At 34.6% G+C, this 17,966-nt stretch overlaps 1 protein-coding gene across 1 annotated transcript; it reads right to left on the bottom strand.

The window, feature by feature from the left end:
• Positions 1 to 3,094: 3,094 nt before the first annotated feature.
• Positions 3,095 to 4,342, bottom strand: LOC108704595 (C3a anaphylatoxin chemotactic receptor). Its single transcript, XM_018241215.1, has one exon. The coding sequence runs from the start codon at positions 4,340 to 4,342 to the stop codon at positions 3,095 to 3,097; it is 1,248 nt and encodes a 415-aa protein (XP_018096704.1).
• Between the last annotated feature and the right edge of the window lie 13,624 nt (positions 4,343 to 17,966).

The following is a 17,966-nucleotide window of genomic DNA, read 5'->3' as shown; positions in this document are numbered from 1 at the left end:
TTTGGATTTAGTCTGACCAACAATGCCTAGTATTCCGGATCCGGGGAACTTGCACAAAGAAACACCAACGAGTGGATCAGAATAACAAGTTCCGTTTATTGAAGGTCAAACATAGGCTTATATAGGTAAAGACGTCCCAATATAGTGACGTATCAGCATAGTTATTAGCATAGTAATATGTCTGTAATAGGTATATCCTTCAGGATGGACGATAGAAAAAAGAGACAAATATGTGCATGCGCGTTAGCTAAGATATTTTGTCTGAGGCAAGCTGATAATATTGTTTATAGTATATGATGATACTTATGCAAGGTTGTCTAAGAAGAGACAGTACAGGGTCGTACAGAAAAACAAGTACAGAGGCCTACAAGGGTCGGCACGTAGGCATGTTAACCCTTCACTTTGTGAATAAAATAAATATACACACACATTTGTGTCTATTTTAGCCCTTTGTACTTGCAGTTTTGAAATGAGCTCTATTAAGCCATTAGTTTATATTTATTACTATTCATCTTAAAATTTACATTTACTGAGCAATTCATATGTTTTTTGTGGTTTCTGTGTTTATTAATTATTTTGCTCTTCAGGTCTGTGATTTGGAATATAAAGTGGTACCCCTAATGCTAGCCAAAATGGGGGTGGTATGAATGACAAATGGTAAGAAGAATACGAGAGGGACCTAATAAAAAGACAAGTATTAAAATTGCTTTGAGGTTCTTGAAAGTGGCGGAACAAGATATTGAGCCACAAAAATGTACAAGGAATACCAGTGGGATCTTGTCTCAGTAAGCATACTAAAAGATAATTATAAGATGAACTTCCCATTTAAAACCAGCTATCTAAATATCCAGTACAAAGCTCTGACATTCTGAAAGTTAACTCTTGTTTAAGGACCCCAACATTGCAGGCTTTTAGAACCTTAGGAGAGCTCCCACGTGTATACTGGATATTAGGTGTTAATTTAACTTATTGTTACATTCAAATGCCAGTATGTATTTAAATAGTTTATATTGCAATGTATCATAATTTGTTATTGCCCATCATTCCATTTTCTGCATTAACTTCCAATTTATTCCAGACCAGTTTAAAATCTGGATTGACTTTCTATTTGTGTTGGTGTTTACTGGGAATTATGGATGCAAACTGGGTGTTACAATAGAGAGAAAACTGTCCTGCTCATCAATACAATGTTTCAGAGACAAAAACGAGTATAGTACAGTATTTCATCATTCTAGCAATAACCTTGAAACATGAAGCAATTGTCATTTTTACTGCTTGTCTTTGACAAAATAGGTGCTATTAAAAAGTTTTATTTTGCCTCTACAGATATTGACTCTATTATCAAGAAACCCCTTATTAAAAATTTTTATTTTATGATTTTCCTTTTCTCTTTCATAATAAAACAGTAACTTTTACTTGATGGTAACTAATCTAATGTCTACATGATTTATAGCAGCCATAAGGACGCCAAAAACACCTTTTTGAAAAACACAGTAATTAAGCAAAAATGCTGTTTCCAAAATAAAAGTACATATATTGTAAAATTATACATTTATTGGATAATGAAATGTTAACTTTTATACTGAGCAAAAAATTCTCTAAAGGGATAATGAGATTTTATGCAGTTAGTCATTACAAATCATTGCCCATGTTAGGATGTCCCTAAGTAAAAAAAGAAGGGAATTTGAACATTTTTCAATGACTCTTGGTATTTTATTCTACCCTAATGGTGATATTGAATGAGTGCGAGGGTGTATTGAATTTCAGTGGATATCTCACCATACAAGGTAAACAACTCTTGGTCAGGAGACACATTTGCCAAAAAATGCTATCATGCAGGTTAGGTTTGTAGGAGTTGTCATCCTACCAAATATAACCAGAGTTAAATAGTTAGGGACCATTATATGGGGTTTACTTTGTTGTGGTATGGTGGTGTGACAATTTTGAATTCAAACCTCCTGTTTTTGAAAGTATATGCACTTGCATAAATACTAAATAAATAGTGAGATGGGAACCAGAGAATTTTTATTGATCAAAACCCTCTCTTCCTATACCTGTATGATAACAGGAACAGGTACATGAACTACATGTATTAATTAAACAATCCGTTCCATACACATCAGAATATGAATGTTACTGTTAAAGAAAGTCATTATTAATAATGATGTTTTTGGAAGAGCAATCATTAAACAGAAAGCAAACAAACAAACAAAAGAAGATCACAGGTGTCCCCTAAGGGGACGAGCGTCAATTTTTTTTGTTGCAGCAAATTTCCCACGGCTAATTTTTGTAGCAGTTTCGCAAAAACACTCGATGTTGGCGAAATATGGAAATTTGCCGCAAATACATGCCTGGTGAATAAATTCGTCCATCACTATTTGATCTATTTGGGTTCTAGAACTGAGGTAAACTTTGTGACTTTTATTACATCATGCCTTTAGTCTTCATACACTGTTCCATTACTTTCCAACCATAAATATGTGGGACAGATGTGTCCCTCCAAAACAATTGTATGGTTCTAACCTGACGAATGTACCACTGATGTCTTTATATGACATCATGCTTTTATCACATATCAAATACAGGGTATTTTTTCTAAAATGGTTAAGGTGCAACGTTAGATTGAATTATCTTTACTGTACGCACTTAAAACTGTGTGTGCATAATAGTGCCTGGGTTAAAATGAAAACATAATTTTTTGTTTTCAATCAACATTCTTTTGTATGCACCATAATTTGTTCTAAGGTTTTGGCTCAATATATGTATGCGTATAGCTTAGAGCTGCCAAATTGTTGGGCACCCCCAGTAAGAATAATCTCGAAATTTTTTGCCTAGGGTGGTGTGCCTTTTTATAAAAAAAAACACACTGGCCAAGGGTTCTTTGTTGTAGAGCACGGCACCCTCATGTTTTAAGATGGAACCTATTTTCTTCTAATCTCTAGTGTCTAATTATCTGCAACATCTATAACTATATTGTTTTGTAATGTTTGAAATATTTAAAGCACAGTGTTGTTTAAAGCCATATTCAGTTGCAAATGTAGAACACTTAGAATGTGAATGGAAAAACTTGGAATTTGGTGTTATATTTACTTCTCTATGTTGTTTTTCCCTCATTAGTTGTCCTAGTTGAACTGCTCAGTGTTAATTTCTCTGTGCGCTCATTCGTGCTCCTCTTTGAACTGGTATTAAACTCTTTTAACGTTAAACTCTTTATGGAAACCAATAAAATGTCTCGAGCTTGCTTTCCTATCAGCACGTATATAATCGGGTTCAGGCAGCTGTTGGTATAGGCAATGCTATTCAAGAGAGTCAAAAACACACTAACGTTGAAGACCAGTGAAATATTCATAGTAGTCATTGCTGTCAAGAAAACAATGTAAGCTATAATCAGTGGTGTCCATGTTATGAAATAGACCAGTACTACTGAAACTGTGATTTGATATGCTCTAGAGGTCTTTGTTGACTGAGATTTCCATATCTGACAAAAAATTACTCCATTGGAGATAAGGATAACACAGAGTGGGATGAAATATCCAATGACCACAATAGAGATTATAAAATAAAGTGTCTTAGATATGGCTGCAGACCATATTGCCACTGTCTCTTCATTGGCACAACACTCATTGTCTATACACTGTTCTCGCAGATGTGGAAACCTGATGAATGTCCCATGATCATTATTTGTATTGCTTGTCGTGTTAGATATTGACAAGCTGCTCCCAGCATAGCTAAACACATCTTTTTTTGCAGTGCTGTTACTGTATTCCTGGTCATCCTGTCCAAGAATTAGCAAAGAACACACTGTTTGATTACCTCCTGTATTATATACAGCACTTACAAAAAGTGCCGGAAGACTAGACAGAGCCGTTAGTATCCAAATACATGTGCAGGTCCTGTAACAAATGGTTTGAGTAACAAACTTGTGATGCCACAATGGTTTGGCCACTGATATGGCACGATCAACATTGAGGGCTGTCATGATGAAAATACTTGTGTACATGTTGAATGTTGAAAAGAAATGATAAAGTTTACATGCATAGGATCCAAAAGGCCAGTTACCTGTTATCGCATTAGTTGCATCAAGTGGCAACCACAAAAGAAATAGAAAATCAGCTACAGCCATGTTGAGGAACCAAATTTTGGATTTTTGCTTTTTAATTTTGAACCCTGTGATGTAGATGACAATGGCATTGCCTAAAAGTCCAATAACACTAGTCAGAACAAAGATCCCAAAAGTAACATAACTTATAGCTGTTGTGTCAATGTTTGCTGCTCCGCCATTAGCATAGAGATAGTCCCACAAATAAAAGCAAAGGTTTTCTGAGGCTTTCTTTATGTCCATAATTGATCTGAAAATTGAAAACAATGACACTTACTAAAGAGAGAAAGCAAAAACAGTGGTATGAGTTAAATAGCTATTCTTTTTAATTTCCCTCTACCTTTAAAGCCTACTTTCAAGTAGCCCATAACCAACAGATATTTGATTTTTTTTTAATATTAAAGGAAATATTTTTGTTCAGAACTAATTCATTGCCTAAGGTAAATTTGAACAATGTTTCTTAAAGTATTCTGTCATAATTTTTATGGTGTAGTTTTTATTTCTAAATTACACTCTTTACACTGCAAATAATTCACTCTACCATATTGGTGTGTAGGCAGCCATCTCAGGTCAATTTGCCTGGTCATGTGCTTTTAGAAAGAGCCAGCACTTTAGGATGGAACTGCTTTCTGGCAGGCTGTTGTTTCTCCTGTTCAATGTCACTGGATTTTTACTGGATTTTTGAGTGCTGTTCTTAGATCTACCAGGGAGGTGTTATCTTGTATTATGGAGCTGCTATCTGGTTACCTTCCCATTGTTAGGCTGCTGGGTGGCCGTACGGAAGGGGGTGGTATCACTCCAACTTGCAGTACAGCAGTAAAGAGTGACTGAAGTTTATCAGAGCATAAGTCACATGACTGGGGGCACATGAGAAACTGACAATATGTCTAACCCCATGTAAAATTTGAAAATTAAATATAAAAAAAACCAGATTACTCTTTTAAAAAAAACAGATTTCAGTGCATAAGTCTGTTGGAGCAGCACTATTAACTGATGCATTTGGAAAAAACATGTTTTCCCATGACAGTATCCCATTAAATGAAGTAAACAAATCTATTTTATATCGTTTTATCCAAAAATGTAATTGCAATTTTCTGAGCCATATAGCAAAATCATATTAGGGCTCCAAAAAACTCTTCATAAATGTGTATTAAACTGTCAGTCAGTGTTCTACTTTGCCTCTTCTTCCTCAGTAGCTACACTCCCGGCTGTTTCTCCTAGGTAAAGTTGGCTGCCATTGAGAACCTTCTGTATTTTTCACACAGTGGTCTTTTTAATAAGTTGATTGTAAAAATCATTGAATGTAAGACCAGTACATGCCATATACTAAAGCTTTTTTTAAATAACCCCTGTGTTGTGTTTACATGATGCATGTGCCCCAACTTGGCCCCCCATTATCAAAGGCTGAAAATGGAACTCCCTACCTTCATATAATACCCTTCCTATCTGATATCTCTCTCTTTATAATAAAATGGCACATTATAAGCCTATGGAGTAATATTTACACATCCAATTCCTTGCAAAATCATATCACTTCTGCCTTTAAAATATTTCTTGTCTTAATTTTCAGCTTTAAATAATAATAGAAATCTCATTTACAGCCTCAGTTTTTGAATCTATGAGGGTTCATTCATCAATGTAGCTTGTTTTACAGTTGAACTTCCTCATTCACACAAGTCCTTGCAGCAATTCAATGTTCCTGGTTTCAGTGGTGATTAGTACATTTATTTAAAATATTAAATTATAAGCTTCAAGTGATTAGAGTCCGTCCTATAAATAATGTTATGAACTGCATTTCAAAATATAAATATAACAAGTCGTAGGTTGTTACCGGTCCTACCTGAATTATTAGTCCTGCTGCTACGTCTTGCAGTCCAAAGGAATTACTGATTATGCGTATTTCCTTTATATCTGCAGGGGTTTGCCCTTGCTTTGCATATTTAATCAATATAATTACTGTAAAAGTGTTGAGTTTTTATTCATATGGTCTTGGATAGTTTTTACTGGAAAACAGACATTTTCCACCATTAAATTATTAAACATGCAAACCCAAGAAAATAAGTATAATACAGTCTTAAGTGATTTTTTTGTACCTAATACAGGTATGGGATCCGTTATCCGGAAACCCATTATCCAGAAAGTTCCAAATTACAGAAAGGCCGTCACCCATAGACTCCATAATTATCAAATAATTCAAAATTTTAAAAATGATTTCCTTTTTCTCAGTAGTAAGAAAACAGTACCTTGTACTTGATCCCAACTAAGATATAATTAATCCTTATTGGAAGCAAAACCAGCCCATTGGGTTTATCTAATGTTTTCATGATTTTCTAGAAGTCTTAAGGTGTGAAGATCCAAATTACGGAAAGCCCCGTTATCCGGAAAGCCCCAGGTCCTGATGATTCCGGATAATAGGTCCAATACCTGTACTAATTTATTAATCAAGTTTATAAAGCTACATCTTAAAGTGCTCTCCAATTTTTGATACACAAAAATCCAGTTACAATAGCACAGTCTAGAGCTGAATAGTAAATACCGTGTGGGCACTGTCCTAATTTTTGGGAAACCTTGCCTACAGCTCAGGTGATATTCATGTGCAAAAAAATATTGGCCTGTTAAAAAAAAATGTAGATTTTTGCAGTACAAAATAAATCAAAAATTGGCTCTGATTCTGATAAACAGAATTTTATACAGTGCATGTAGAATTGTTCATGTACTGTTTACAAATAGGGGAAATAAGTAATAATTAGGATTAGGAGACCCTGTAGGTCTGCTTCCCACCAGCAGTGGAATAATCCCTCACCATACTTTAATATATTTTGTTAGATAACTTCATTAAATTAAGTTTCCAGTGGTAAGAAGTAGTTATTAAAGTAGTAAAGATAATGAAAGTTCTAAAATGCCATCAAATGTCAATAATTGTGACTAGATTGTAAGTGAGAATGAATATATGGATGGCACAATACATTTTTCATTCTTCCAAAGGAATGTTGCTTAGAGGAAAATAAGCCAGGATGACATATGAGAAGAAAGAGCCAAGTGAGCCTAAATTAGATAATAAAAGATATTTTGTATGGTATAAATACTTTATAGCCGGTAGAAGAAAAGGCATTTTTTATGCAGGTGGTGTAGAGGTATGGTAACATGTACATGTAAATGTAAATTGTCATCTGCTTGCAATTATGTTGGCACGTATCTCTACTAGTGATGGGCGAATTTATTCGCCAGGCGCGAATTCGCGGCGAATTTGCGCGATTCGCGCCGAGCGAATAAATTCGCGAAACGCCCGCGAAAATTCGCGGTAAAAATTCGCCGGCGTCAAAAAAAAAAATTTCCGAAAAAAGTCGCCGGCGCCAAAAACGGGCGCCGGCGTTGGAAAAACGGGCGCCGGCGTCAAAAACGGGCGCCGGCGTCAAAAACGAGACGCCGGCGCCGTTTCGCGAATTTTTCGCCGTTTCGCGAATTTCGCGCGAAATTCGCGAATTTTTCAGCGAAGCGAAACGGCGCAAATTCGCCCATCACTGATCTCTACATTTTGTTTAGTGTATATATATAAATTTGTGAGGTTTAGTCAGGTCTGTGGTATGATATGCCTCTAATTTCATTTGGCATTAAATGTAATTGAAATGTATGATCCTATGGAATTAGAATCTCAATTTTATGGAGATTTAATTTGTAGTTTGTATGGGAGCCAATTATTTAGCAGCACACAACTGCATTGTTTCTAACATTCACACATTTCTAACATTCAGACCAATGTCTTTAGCATCATAGCTTTTGAACACAAATTGAAATTAGAGCTAACTTTCTGCCATCTTACAAAAATGTATATTCTAACAAAACCTTCAAATAATTTCAGTCCCTCCTATATCAACCCTAAAAGGAGATCTTAGAAATAAAGGCTGTTGTTACCATTTATCTTATACACAAACCTGCAAGGTTAGACCGGGTTGTGGTTACTTATTGCAACCAAACAGCAGTTCGTTTTTTCTGACTGTTTTCTATTAGTACACGACAATTGTCAAAATGGAGTAAAGTCTGTGGATAACAAATTTTTGACGTGAGAATTGCGAGACAAAATTTTGACGTGCAACAAATTTTTACACCCATTAGAATCTATGGGCATCATTTTTGCGGTAAAACTTCACTGGTTGCTAAACATAAGTAGACCAGGCACATATTACTCCAATTAGGTATCTCTATTTATGATTGGTCAAAAAGCTTGCCCCATATCCAGATGTGTAGATGTGTTTCAAAATCATTTCTCATTTTTGGGAATATAACATTTAAATTTTAAGCCAAACAGTAGCAGTCCTTTAACCAAAGAAGAAACTATACAGTATATTTCATGGATAGGTAAAAATAATTGTAATTCCAAACAAACAGCTTTAATTCTAATGACTTTCTCTTTGCAGTTTTGATCCATATACTGTACAAAATTGTTGGCAACAGTACAAGTGCACTGCTTTTGAGAATATAGGGAAAAAAACTGCATGTAACAGAATATTTTGTATGTTTCAGTGGAATTTTTTTGTAGTAAATAAAAGCCTTGAGTTACTGTATGTGATCAGCTCTGTTTTAATAATCTATTAATCAAACATTAATAGTACAACAATGCCATATAGTTTACAATTAACCAACATAATATGCCGTTATAGGCTGAAACACCATTAATAAATTTTTTTTTTAATCTAAAGATTTAATTGAATTGTCGGCAAAACAACTCAAATTTATCGGATTATTGGACGAAAGCAAGCACAAATCACGATATATAGAAACACCTTCAAGGACATCTGCCTTTGACTTTTGACTTTTGCATGACCTCGACAGGTTTTAGCTGGAGTATTTTATGATTCGGATTTTTATTCATACAGAAAGGACTGGACTACTGTAAGAGGCACATTTATCAAAGGTCGAATTTCAAATTCATGTGAGTTTTTTTAAAATGCCCCTAAACTCCCATAAATTCATAATTCATCCAATCAAAATGTATTAATACAATCAAATTTTTAAAACTCATATTAATTGAAACGACCTGAAAATTTAATTGAATTCAATCAAACTTGCTTTGAGTTTTTAATCCGAAAAAAACTTGAATGTCAGGAAGGCTGCAAACAGCTCTTAATTGATCCCTGGACTTCTCCCATTGACATTGACTTAAACAGCAATTCGGCAGGTTTTAGGTGGCGAGTAGTTGAATTCGAATTCTTAAAGAGCCAGAATATGATAGAATTTTTAAAAAAACTCGAATCAAATTTGAATAACTCCCTAGTCATATTTGACAGTTTTAATAACTGTGAGAATTAGAATTTTCAATTTGACCAATAATACTGTAAAACTGCCTCTTAGTGTCATATTTCTCCAAAAAGAGGAAAACAAATAATAATATGGGTGGTATATACACTGCTTTTCATTCTGGGAGACTTTACTTTGTCCCATTCCCTGTGCCTGTACATTGCTTTAAATGTTGCTGCTTTGTGTCTTCCTCTACAATGAATTTTTTTTCAGACGCTATGGGGCCAATTTACTAACATTTGCATTTTTTTCATTTCCCTGAGTCAAAATTTTATTGCGAAAACTTATTTAACGAATTGCTCTAAACCATGAAAAAATTGATATTATTTAAGTGTAAAAAACACAAAAATCTCAACACAAAACTTGGCCATCTGAAAGATGGAGAGGTCATATATAGCAGCACTTTAGGATGGAACTGCTTTCTCACAGGCTGTTTCTCCTGCTCAATGTCACTGAATGTGTTTCAGTGGGACTTGGATTTTTACTCTTGAGTGCTGTTCTTAGATCTACCAGGGAGCTGTTATCTTGTATAAGGGAGCTGCTATCTGGTTATCTTTATATTGTTAGGCTGCTGGGTGGCCGGAGTGAAGGGGGGTGGTATCACTCCAACTTGCAGAACAGCAATAAAGAGTGACTGAAGTTTATCAGAGCATAAGTCACATGACTGGGGGCACCTGGGAAACTGACAATATGTCTAGCCCCATGTAAAATTTCAAAATGAAATATAAAAAAAATCAGATTGCTCTTTTGAAAAACAGATTTCAGTGCATAAGACTGTTGGAGCAGCACTATTAACTGATGCATTTGGAAAACACGTTTTCCCATGACAGTATCCCTTTAAATGAAGTAAAAAATCTATATTATATAGCTTTGTCCAATAATGTAATTGCAAGTTTCTAAACCATATAGCAGACTCATATTAGGGGTCCAATAAACTCTTCATAAATGTCTATTAAACTGTCAGTCAGTGTTCTACTTTGCTTCTTCTTCCTCATTTGCTACACTCCTGGCTGTTTCTCCTAGGTAAAGTTGGCTGCCATTGAGAACCTTCTGTATTTTTCACACAGTGATCTTTTTAATAAGTTGATTGTAAAAATCATTGAATGTAAGACCAGTACATGCCATATACTAAAGCTTTTTTTAAATAACCCCTGTGTCTACATGATGCATGTGCCCCAACTTGGCCCCCCATTATCAAAGGCTGAAAATGGAACTCCCTACCTTCATATAATACCCTTCCTATCTGATATCTCTCTCTTTATAATAAAATAGCACATTATAAGCCTATGGAGTAATATTTACACATCCAATTCCTTGCAAAATCATATCACTTCTGCCTTTAAAATATTTCTTGTCTTACATTTCAGCTTTAAATAATAATATAAATCTCATTTACAGCCTCAGTTTTTGAATCTGATATGAGGGTTCATTTATCTTCAACCGATCATCAATGTAGGTTTGTTTTACAGTTGAACTTCCTCGTTCACACAAGTCCTTGCAGCAATTCAATGTTCCTGGTTTCATTGGTGATAAGTACATTTATTTAAAAGATTAAATTATAAGCTTCAAGTGATTAGAATCCGTCCTATAAATAATGTTATGAACTGCATTTCAAAATATAAATATAACAAGTCGTAGGTTGTTACCGGTCCTACCTGAATTATTAGTCCTGCTGCTACGTCTTGCAGTCCAAAGGAATTTCTGATTATGCGTATTTCCTATATATGTGCAGGGGTTACCCCTTGCTTTGCATATTTAATCAATATAATTACTGTAAAAGTGTTTAGTTTTTATTAATATGGTCTTGGATAGTTTTTACTCGAAAACAAACATTTTCCATCATTAAATTATTAAACATTCAAACCCAAGAAAATAAGTATAATATAGTCCTAAGTGTTTTTTTTGTACTTAATACTAATTTATTAATTAAGTTTATAAAGCTACATCTTAAAGTGCTCTCCAATTTTTGATACACAAAAATCCAGTTACAATAGCACAATCTACAGCTGAAAAGTAAATACAGTGTGGGCACAGTCCTAATTTTTGGGAAACCTTGCCTACAGCTCAGGTGATATTCATGTGCAAAAAAATATAGGCCTGTTAAAAAAAAGGTAGATTTTTGCAGAACAAAATAAATCAAAAATTGGCTCTGATTCTGATAAACAGATTTTCATATAGTGCATTTAGTATTGTTCATGCACTGTTTACAAATAGGTGAAATAAGTAATAATTAGGATTAGGAGACTCTGTAGGTCTGCTTCCCACCAGCAGTGGAATAATCCTTCACCATACTTTAATATATTTTGTTAGATAACTTCATTAAATTAAGTTTCCAGTGGTAAGAAGAAGTAGTTATTAATGTAGTAAAGATAATGAAAGTTCTAAAATGCCATCAAATGTCAATAATTGTGACTAGATTGTCAGTGGGAATGAATATATGGATGGCACTTTTTGGCACAGCACATTTTTCATTCTTCCAAAGCAATGTTGCTTAAAGGAAAATAAGCCAGGGTGATATATGAGAAGAAAGAGCCAAGTAACCCTAAATTAGATAATAAAAGATATTTTGTATGGTATAAATACTTTATAGAAGAAAATACATTTTTTTATGCAGGTGGTGTAGAGGTATGGTAACATGTACATGTAAATATAAATTGTCATCTGCTTGCAATTATGTTGGCACGTGTCTACATCTAAATTTGTGAGGTTTAGTCAGGTCTGTGGTATGCTATGCCTCTAATTTCATTTGGCATTAAATGTAATTGAAATGTTTGATCCTATGGAAGAATCTCAATTTTATGGAGATTTAATTTGTAGTTTGTATGGGAGCCAATTGTTTAGCAGCAAACAGCTGCATTGTTTCTAACATTCACACCAATGTCTTTAGCATCATAGCTTTTGAACACAAATTGAAATTAGAGCTAACTTTCTGCCATCTTACAAAAATGTATATTCTAACAAAACCTTCAAATAATTTCAGTCCCTCCTATATCAACAGCAGTTCGTTTTTTCTGACTCTTTTCTATTAGTACACGAACATTTTCAAAATAGATTAAAGTCTGCGGATAACAAATTTTTGACATGCAAGAATTGCGAGACAAAAATTTGACGTGCAACAAATTTTTACACCCATAAGAATCTATGGGCGTCATTTTTACGGTAAAACTTCACTGTTTGCTAAACATAAGTAGACCAGGCATTACTCCAATTAGGTTTCTCTATTTATGATTGGTCAAAAAGCTTGCCCCATGTCCAGATGTGTAGATATTGTTTCAAAATCATTTCTCAGCTTTAGTAATATAACAAAGTGAAATTTTGGGCCAAACAGTAGCAGTCCGTTAACCAAAGAAGAAACTATACAGTATATTTCATGGATAGGTAAAAAATTTGCTTGTAATTCCAAACAAACAGCTTTAATTCTAATGACTTTCTCTGTGCAGTTTTGATCCATATACTGTACAAAATTGTTGGCAATAGTACAAGTGCACTGCTTTTGAGAATATAGGGAAAAAAACTGCATGTAACAGAATATTTTGTACTTTTCAGTGGACTTTTTTTGTAGTAAATTAAAGCCTTGAGTTACTGTATGTGATCAGCTCTGTTTTAATAATCTATTAATCAAACATTAATAGTACAACAATGCAATATAGTTTACAATTAACCAACATAATATACCGTTATAGGCTGAAACACCATTAATAAATGTTTTTTTTAATCTAAAAATGTAATTGAATTGTCGGCAAAACAACTCAAATTTATCAGATTATTGGACGAAAGCAAGCACAAATCATGATATATAGAAACACATTCAAGGACATCTGCCAGTGACTTTTGCATGACCTCGACAGGTTTTAGCTGGAGTATTTTCTTTTTTTTTTTGAAATTGGTTTTTTTATTGAAGTCTCGTCACAGATTTAAATATACATTTAGCTGGAGTATTTTATGATTCGGATTTTTATTCGCACAAAAAGGACTGGACTACTGTAAAAGGCACATTTATCAAAGGTCGAATTTCAAATTGATGTGAGTTTTTTTAAAATGCCCCTAAACTCCCATACATTCATAATTCATCCAATCAAAATTTATTAATAAAATCAAATTTCTAAAACTCATATTAATTGAAACAACCTGAAAATTTAATTGAATTTGATCAAACTTGCTTTGAGTTTTTAATCCGAAAAAAACTTAAATGTCAGGAAGGCTGCAAACAGCTCTTAATTGATCCCTGGACTTTTCCCATTGACTTAAACGGCAATTCACCAGGTTTTAGGTGGCAAATAGTTGAATTCGAATTCTTAAAGAGTCTAAAACTCCCTAGTCATATTTGACATTTTTAATAACTGTGAGAATTAGAATTTTCAATTTGACCCTTAATATTGTAAAGCTGCCACTTAGTGTCATATTTCTCCAAAAAGAGAAAACCAAATAATAAAATGGGTGGTATATACATTGCTTTTCATTCTGGGAGACTTTACTTTGTTCCATTCCCTGTGCCTGTACATTGCTTTAAATGTTGCTGCTTTATGTCTTCCTCTACAATGATTTTTTTTCAGACTTTATGTGGCCAATTTACTAACATTTGCATTTTTTTCATTTCCCTAAGTCAAATTTTATTGCGAAAACGTATTTAACGAATTGCTCTAAACCATGAAAAATTTGATATTATTTAAGTTTTTTAATAACACAAAAAGCTATTCACACAAAACTTGGCCATCTCAAAGATGTAGAGGTCATATAGAAGTCAATGGGAGCTGTCCTTTGCAAATTGCAAAAGCTTTGATTGGGGCTTTTAGAGGTTCCCATGGTTATTTGGTAAATGCACAACAGTTTGTATGAAAATTAGATTTTCAAGGTTTTCATATTTGGATTTTTCTTTTTTTGTGCCTTTATACAAGTTTTTAAACGAGTTTGGTCAAGGTTGAAAATCCTCTAAAACTATAAAAATTCAAATTTTGGGCCTCTTATGGAGTTATTTATCAGCATTTAAAATTGTTGATGGAATTAGTATTTATTGATGCTAAAACTCTTGACTTTGAATAATGTTAAAGTAAAACACAGAATAATAGCAAACGGTTCACTAACAGAATGAATGCATTATTTCCACTACAGTCCTTAAGGAAGGTGTGAGTGCACTGCAGAAGCAACTATTTCAGATTCATCAGGCTCCTATAAATTTGGGTTCCTGGGAAGTGGCGACTACAGATTTTTTAGGTGAGTGAAAGAAGACTTACGCCTATATAAATGAAAAAAACAGGACTCCACGTGTGACACAAGGTGCAAAGCAGTAATATATAGATATGGAACAACTTTCCTTTTAGTGGTACTGAAATGATGCCAGAAATACATAGCTTACATACATTTAAAACCTACAAAATTGAAGGGTGTCCTAGTTTGAACTCTCTAATTCTCAGGATTAATCCTGGTAGGAATGTAAACTTGGATGTTTTGTCATCCACGCTGGAGGTGATTAAGTGTGGACAGCTATGTCCAATCTTCCATAGCCCTTATTGGGTTACAATGCTTTAATACTGTCGCTTCATACAGTCAAGTCACCTTAAATGATAGAATTTTTGAGAACATTATAGTGATAAAAATAAAGAACAAAAACTGATATTGGAACAAAATTTGCTATTTCCCATCTGATTAAAATGAGTGCTTTTCGGTTTCTGCAGAATGCTATATTAAAGTTATTACACATTAAATGGGTGTCCTGTTGGGCACTGACCAAATACCCCCTGTGCCTATTTGTAAAAGAAGCCCTGCACACTATGCCTTCTGTTTTTAATTTGGAGTTATTAGCTAACACGATTGACAGTTCATTTTCATATCTCTTGACCTTCATTTAAGGCTTTAGTAAGAACTGTTCTCTACTAGTTACTAGTTCTTTTAACATTGCTTCTTGGCAGCCTGGCTTTAAGAAAGGTCGCATGCCCAGCTACTAAGTTAGTCCTATACTGTTTTTATTGAAGTTGATAGACGATGGGATGTTCGCTAAGACCTGCATACTTGCTTTTAATGCAAATACACTAGGGAAATCTACAAACTTTGTAGATATGAAATGACAAATTGAAATGAAAATTATTTGGTTTAATCTAAGAGTAATCTGATGTTATTTAGAAGCAGGATTATGGTGGTAGATCCACGTAATGAACAATGAAGTTTGTTTATAATATGGCATGGTATTAAAAGTTTTTTAGTCCCTTAACTACTAGTATTCCTAACATTGTATGTCACCCTACAGCGTGCTAAAGTCGAAATGAGGAAAGAAGGAAACAAAAACTGTTGAACCTAATCTAATATGGTACATAAAAAAGTATGCAAATCAATAAATGGTTAATTCAGTCAATAAATCACTACACAATAAATGAGAGAATTAATGGACAATGATATTTCATAATCTGGATGGCAGAATTCAAATGGGTATATTCCAAAAAGGGGAATTCAAATTAAACCAAAATCATTGAGTTCATGATGTATATAAGAGCCCACTGGAACTCATGACCCAAGAACTGTATAGAAGAATCTATACAAAAACATTTAATATAGGAAATAATCAAAATAATCAAAATAATAAATAAATGTTGTTCTAATGCTTAAAGAAGGAAATAAGGAAATATTGCAGTTGGTAACAATTGAGCTCTATCATCCAGGACCCAGTGAAGCAGTTCAACTCCCACTCCCTGTTCAAACCCTTTGGTGTTATAGTGTCCAATGTGTGTATCCAAAAGGCCTCTCTTCTCAATAACGAGACCTCAACATCGCCCTTGCGGGCATTGGCAACAGCCCTATCAATTATTTGAAAGGATATACACAAATTACCGCCATGGCAATCCAACAAGTGTTTTGCTACAGCGGAGCAGGTATCACCTCTAGACACACAATTCAAATGTTCGGATATTCGTTTTCTAACCGGCCTGATTGTCTTGCCTACATATTTCAACCCACACATACATGTGATCATATAAATAACAGTGTTGGTGCCACAATTAGAATAAAATTTATTTTGTGGCGTTTAAAGTTACCATTGTCAGTAAATTCTTTTGAAGATCTCATGTACCTACACGAACCACACTGAGATACCCCACATCTATGGGGTGGGTCGCATTGGTTTGTTCTCCGTAAATAGACTAGGGGATAACTGAGAACCCAGAGTCCTTCCTTTCTTATATGTAAAGCTTGGTTGTGAAGGCAAAACTTTTTTCAAATGAGGGTCCTGTGTAAGTACTTTCCAATATCTATTAACAGTTTTACGGATAAAAGGTGTATCCTTGGAATAGGTAGTGATTATGCGTGGAAAATTAATATTGGCAGCCCCATTACTCTCCCTAGAACATATCCGTCTACCCCTATTATACTTAGTGCTCAATAGTGCTCATCACGACTCGTGCCGACCGCCCTATCATATGCTGATTTTATATGATATAAAGAGTACCCGTGTTCTGTAAAACGATCCCAAAGAGCCATAGCTTGGGTGTTAAAAGACTCCCATGTTGTACACAGTCTCCGCAACCTCAAAAATTGGCTTACTGGAACGCTCTGTAAAGTGCTTGACGGATGGCAGCTATTGGCATGTAAAGTAAAGTATTGCGGGTAATCGGTTTACGGTAAAGGTCTGTAATGATATTATTTTTATTGTCCACTGAGAAATTGATATCCAAAAATGCCCTGTGTGTCCATGCCGTCCATTCAACCTAGTTTGCTCTTCATTTGCATGACCGCAGCCAGAGCGGTTCCGGATGGTTTGTTCTGACTACAGGGATCGATACTCGCTTACCAAATTGCAGCCACGGTGTGTGCCCCCACACTACTACAAGTTACGACCAAACACTCTCAGTCCTGTTTTATTGGTAGACATGAAGACAGCACCTTTAATACCAAAGTCACAGGGTTCAGCATTTCCTTTGCACTTATTTTGTGGAGGGATGGATCTGGTAGACCAACAATTGCCCCATAAGACTGCAGCACCCATATTTCAGGTGTTCAGGTGCACATGTCTGGAACTATAGGGTACATCTTTATCATATTAGGGTGTGACTCCATTTAAACTGGTTTTACATATTAAGATCAGATGTCACACATTGCAGTAATTCCTATCAAATTGAGTAGCAGTTGTTAAAATATTTCCTTAACTATATACCTGGATTACTGTGTTTGTTTCTGAAGGTTCAAATTGAGTAGTTTGACAGCAGGAAATAGGGCAAGGAATTCAATGCAATTAGGGAACTTCCTCAATTATGTGCTAAAAACAGTATAGAATAATTATGGTTTTTTTTGGAAAACTGTAATTAATGTTATAAATTTATCATAGGGACATCATCACTTGTACTGGATTTGGACCAAGTTATATTTATCTTAAAATAATGTCATAGGCTTATATATTAAATTTGTATTCCTTTCTATAGCACCAGCATATTCCACTGATCTTTACAAAGATTATATATTATTCACATCAGTCCTTGCCCCAGCAGAGCTTACTGTATATGTCATCTAAATTCACACAGACACTATGGTTAGTTATGGGCGTAAACCCTTGCAAACACAGCGAGAATATACAAGCTCCTTGCAGGTAGTG

The sequence above is a fragment of the Xenopus laevis genome, chromosome 9_10L (assembly GCF_017654675.1).
Source record: "Xenopus laevis strain J_2021 chromosome 9_10L, Xenopus_laevis_v10.1, whole genome shotgun sequence".
In the NCBI taxonomy this organism is placed as follows: Eukaryota; Metazoa; Chordata; class Amphibia; order Anura; family Pipidae; genus Xenopus; species Xenopus laevis.
Note: the sequence above shows the minus strand (reverse complement) of the source record. Positions and strands in the feature narration are given on the sequence as shown.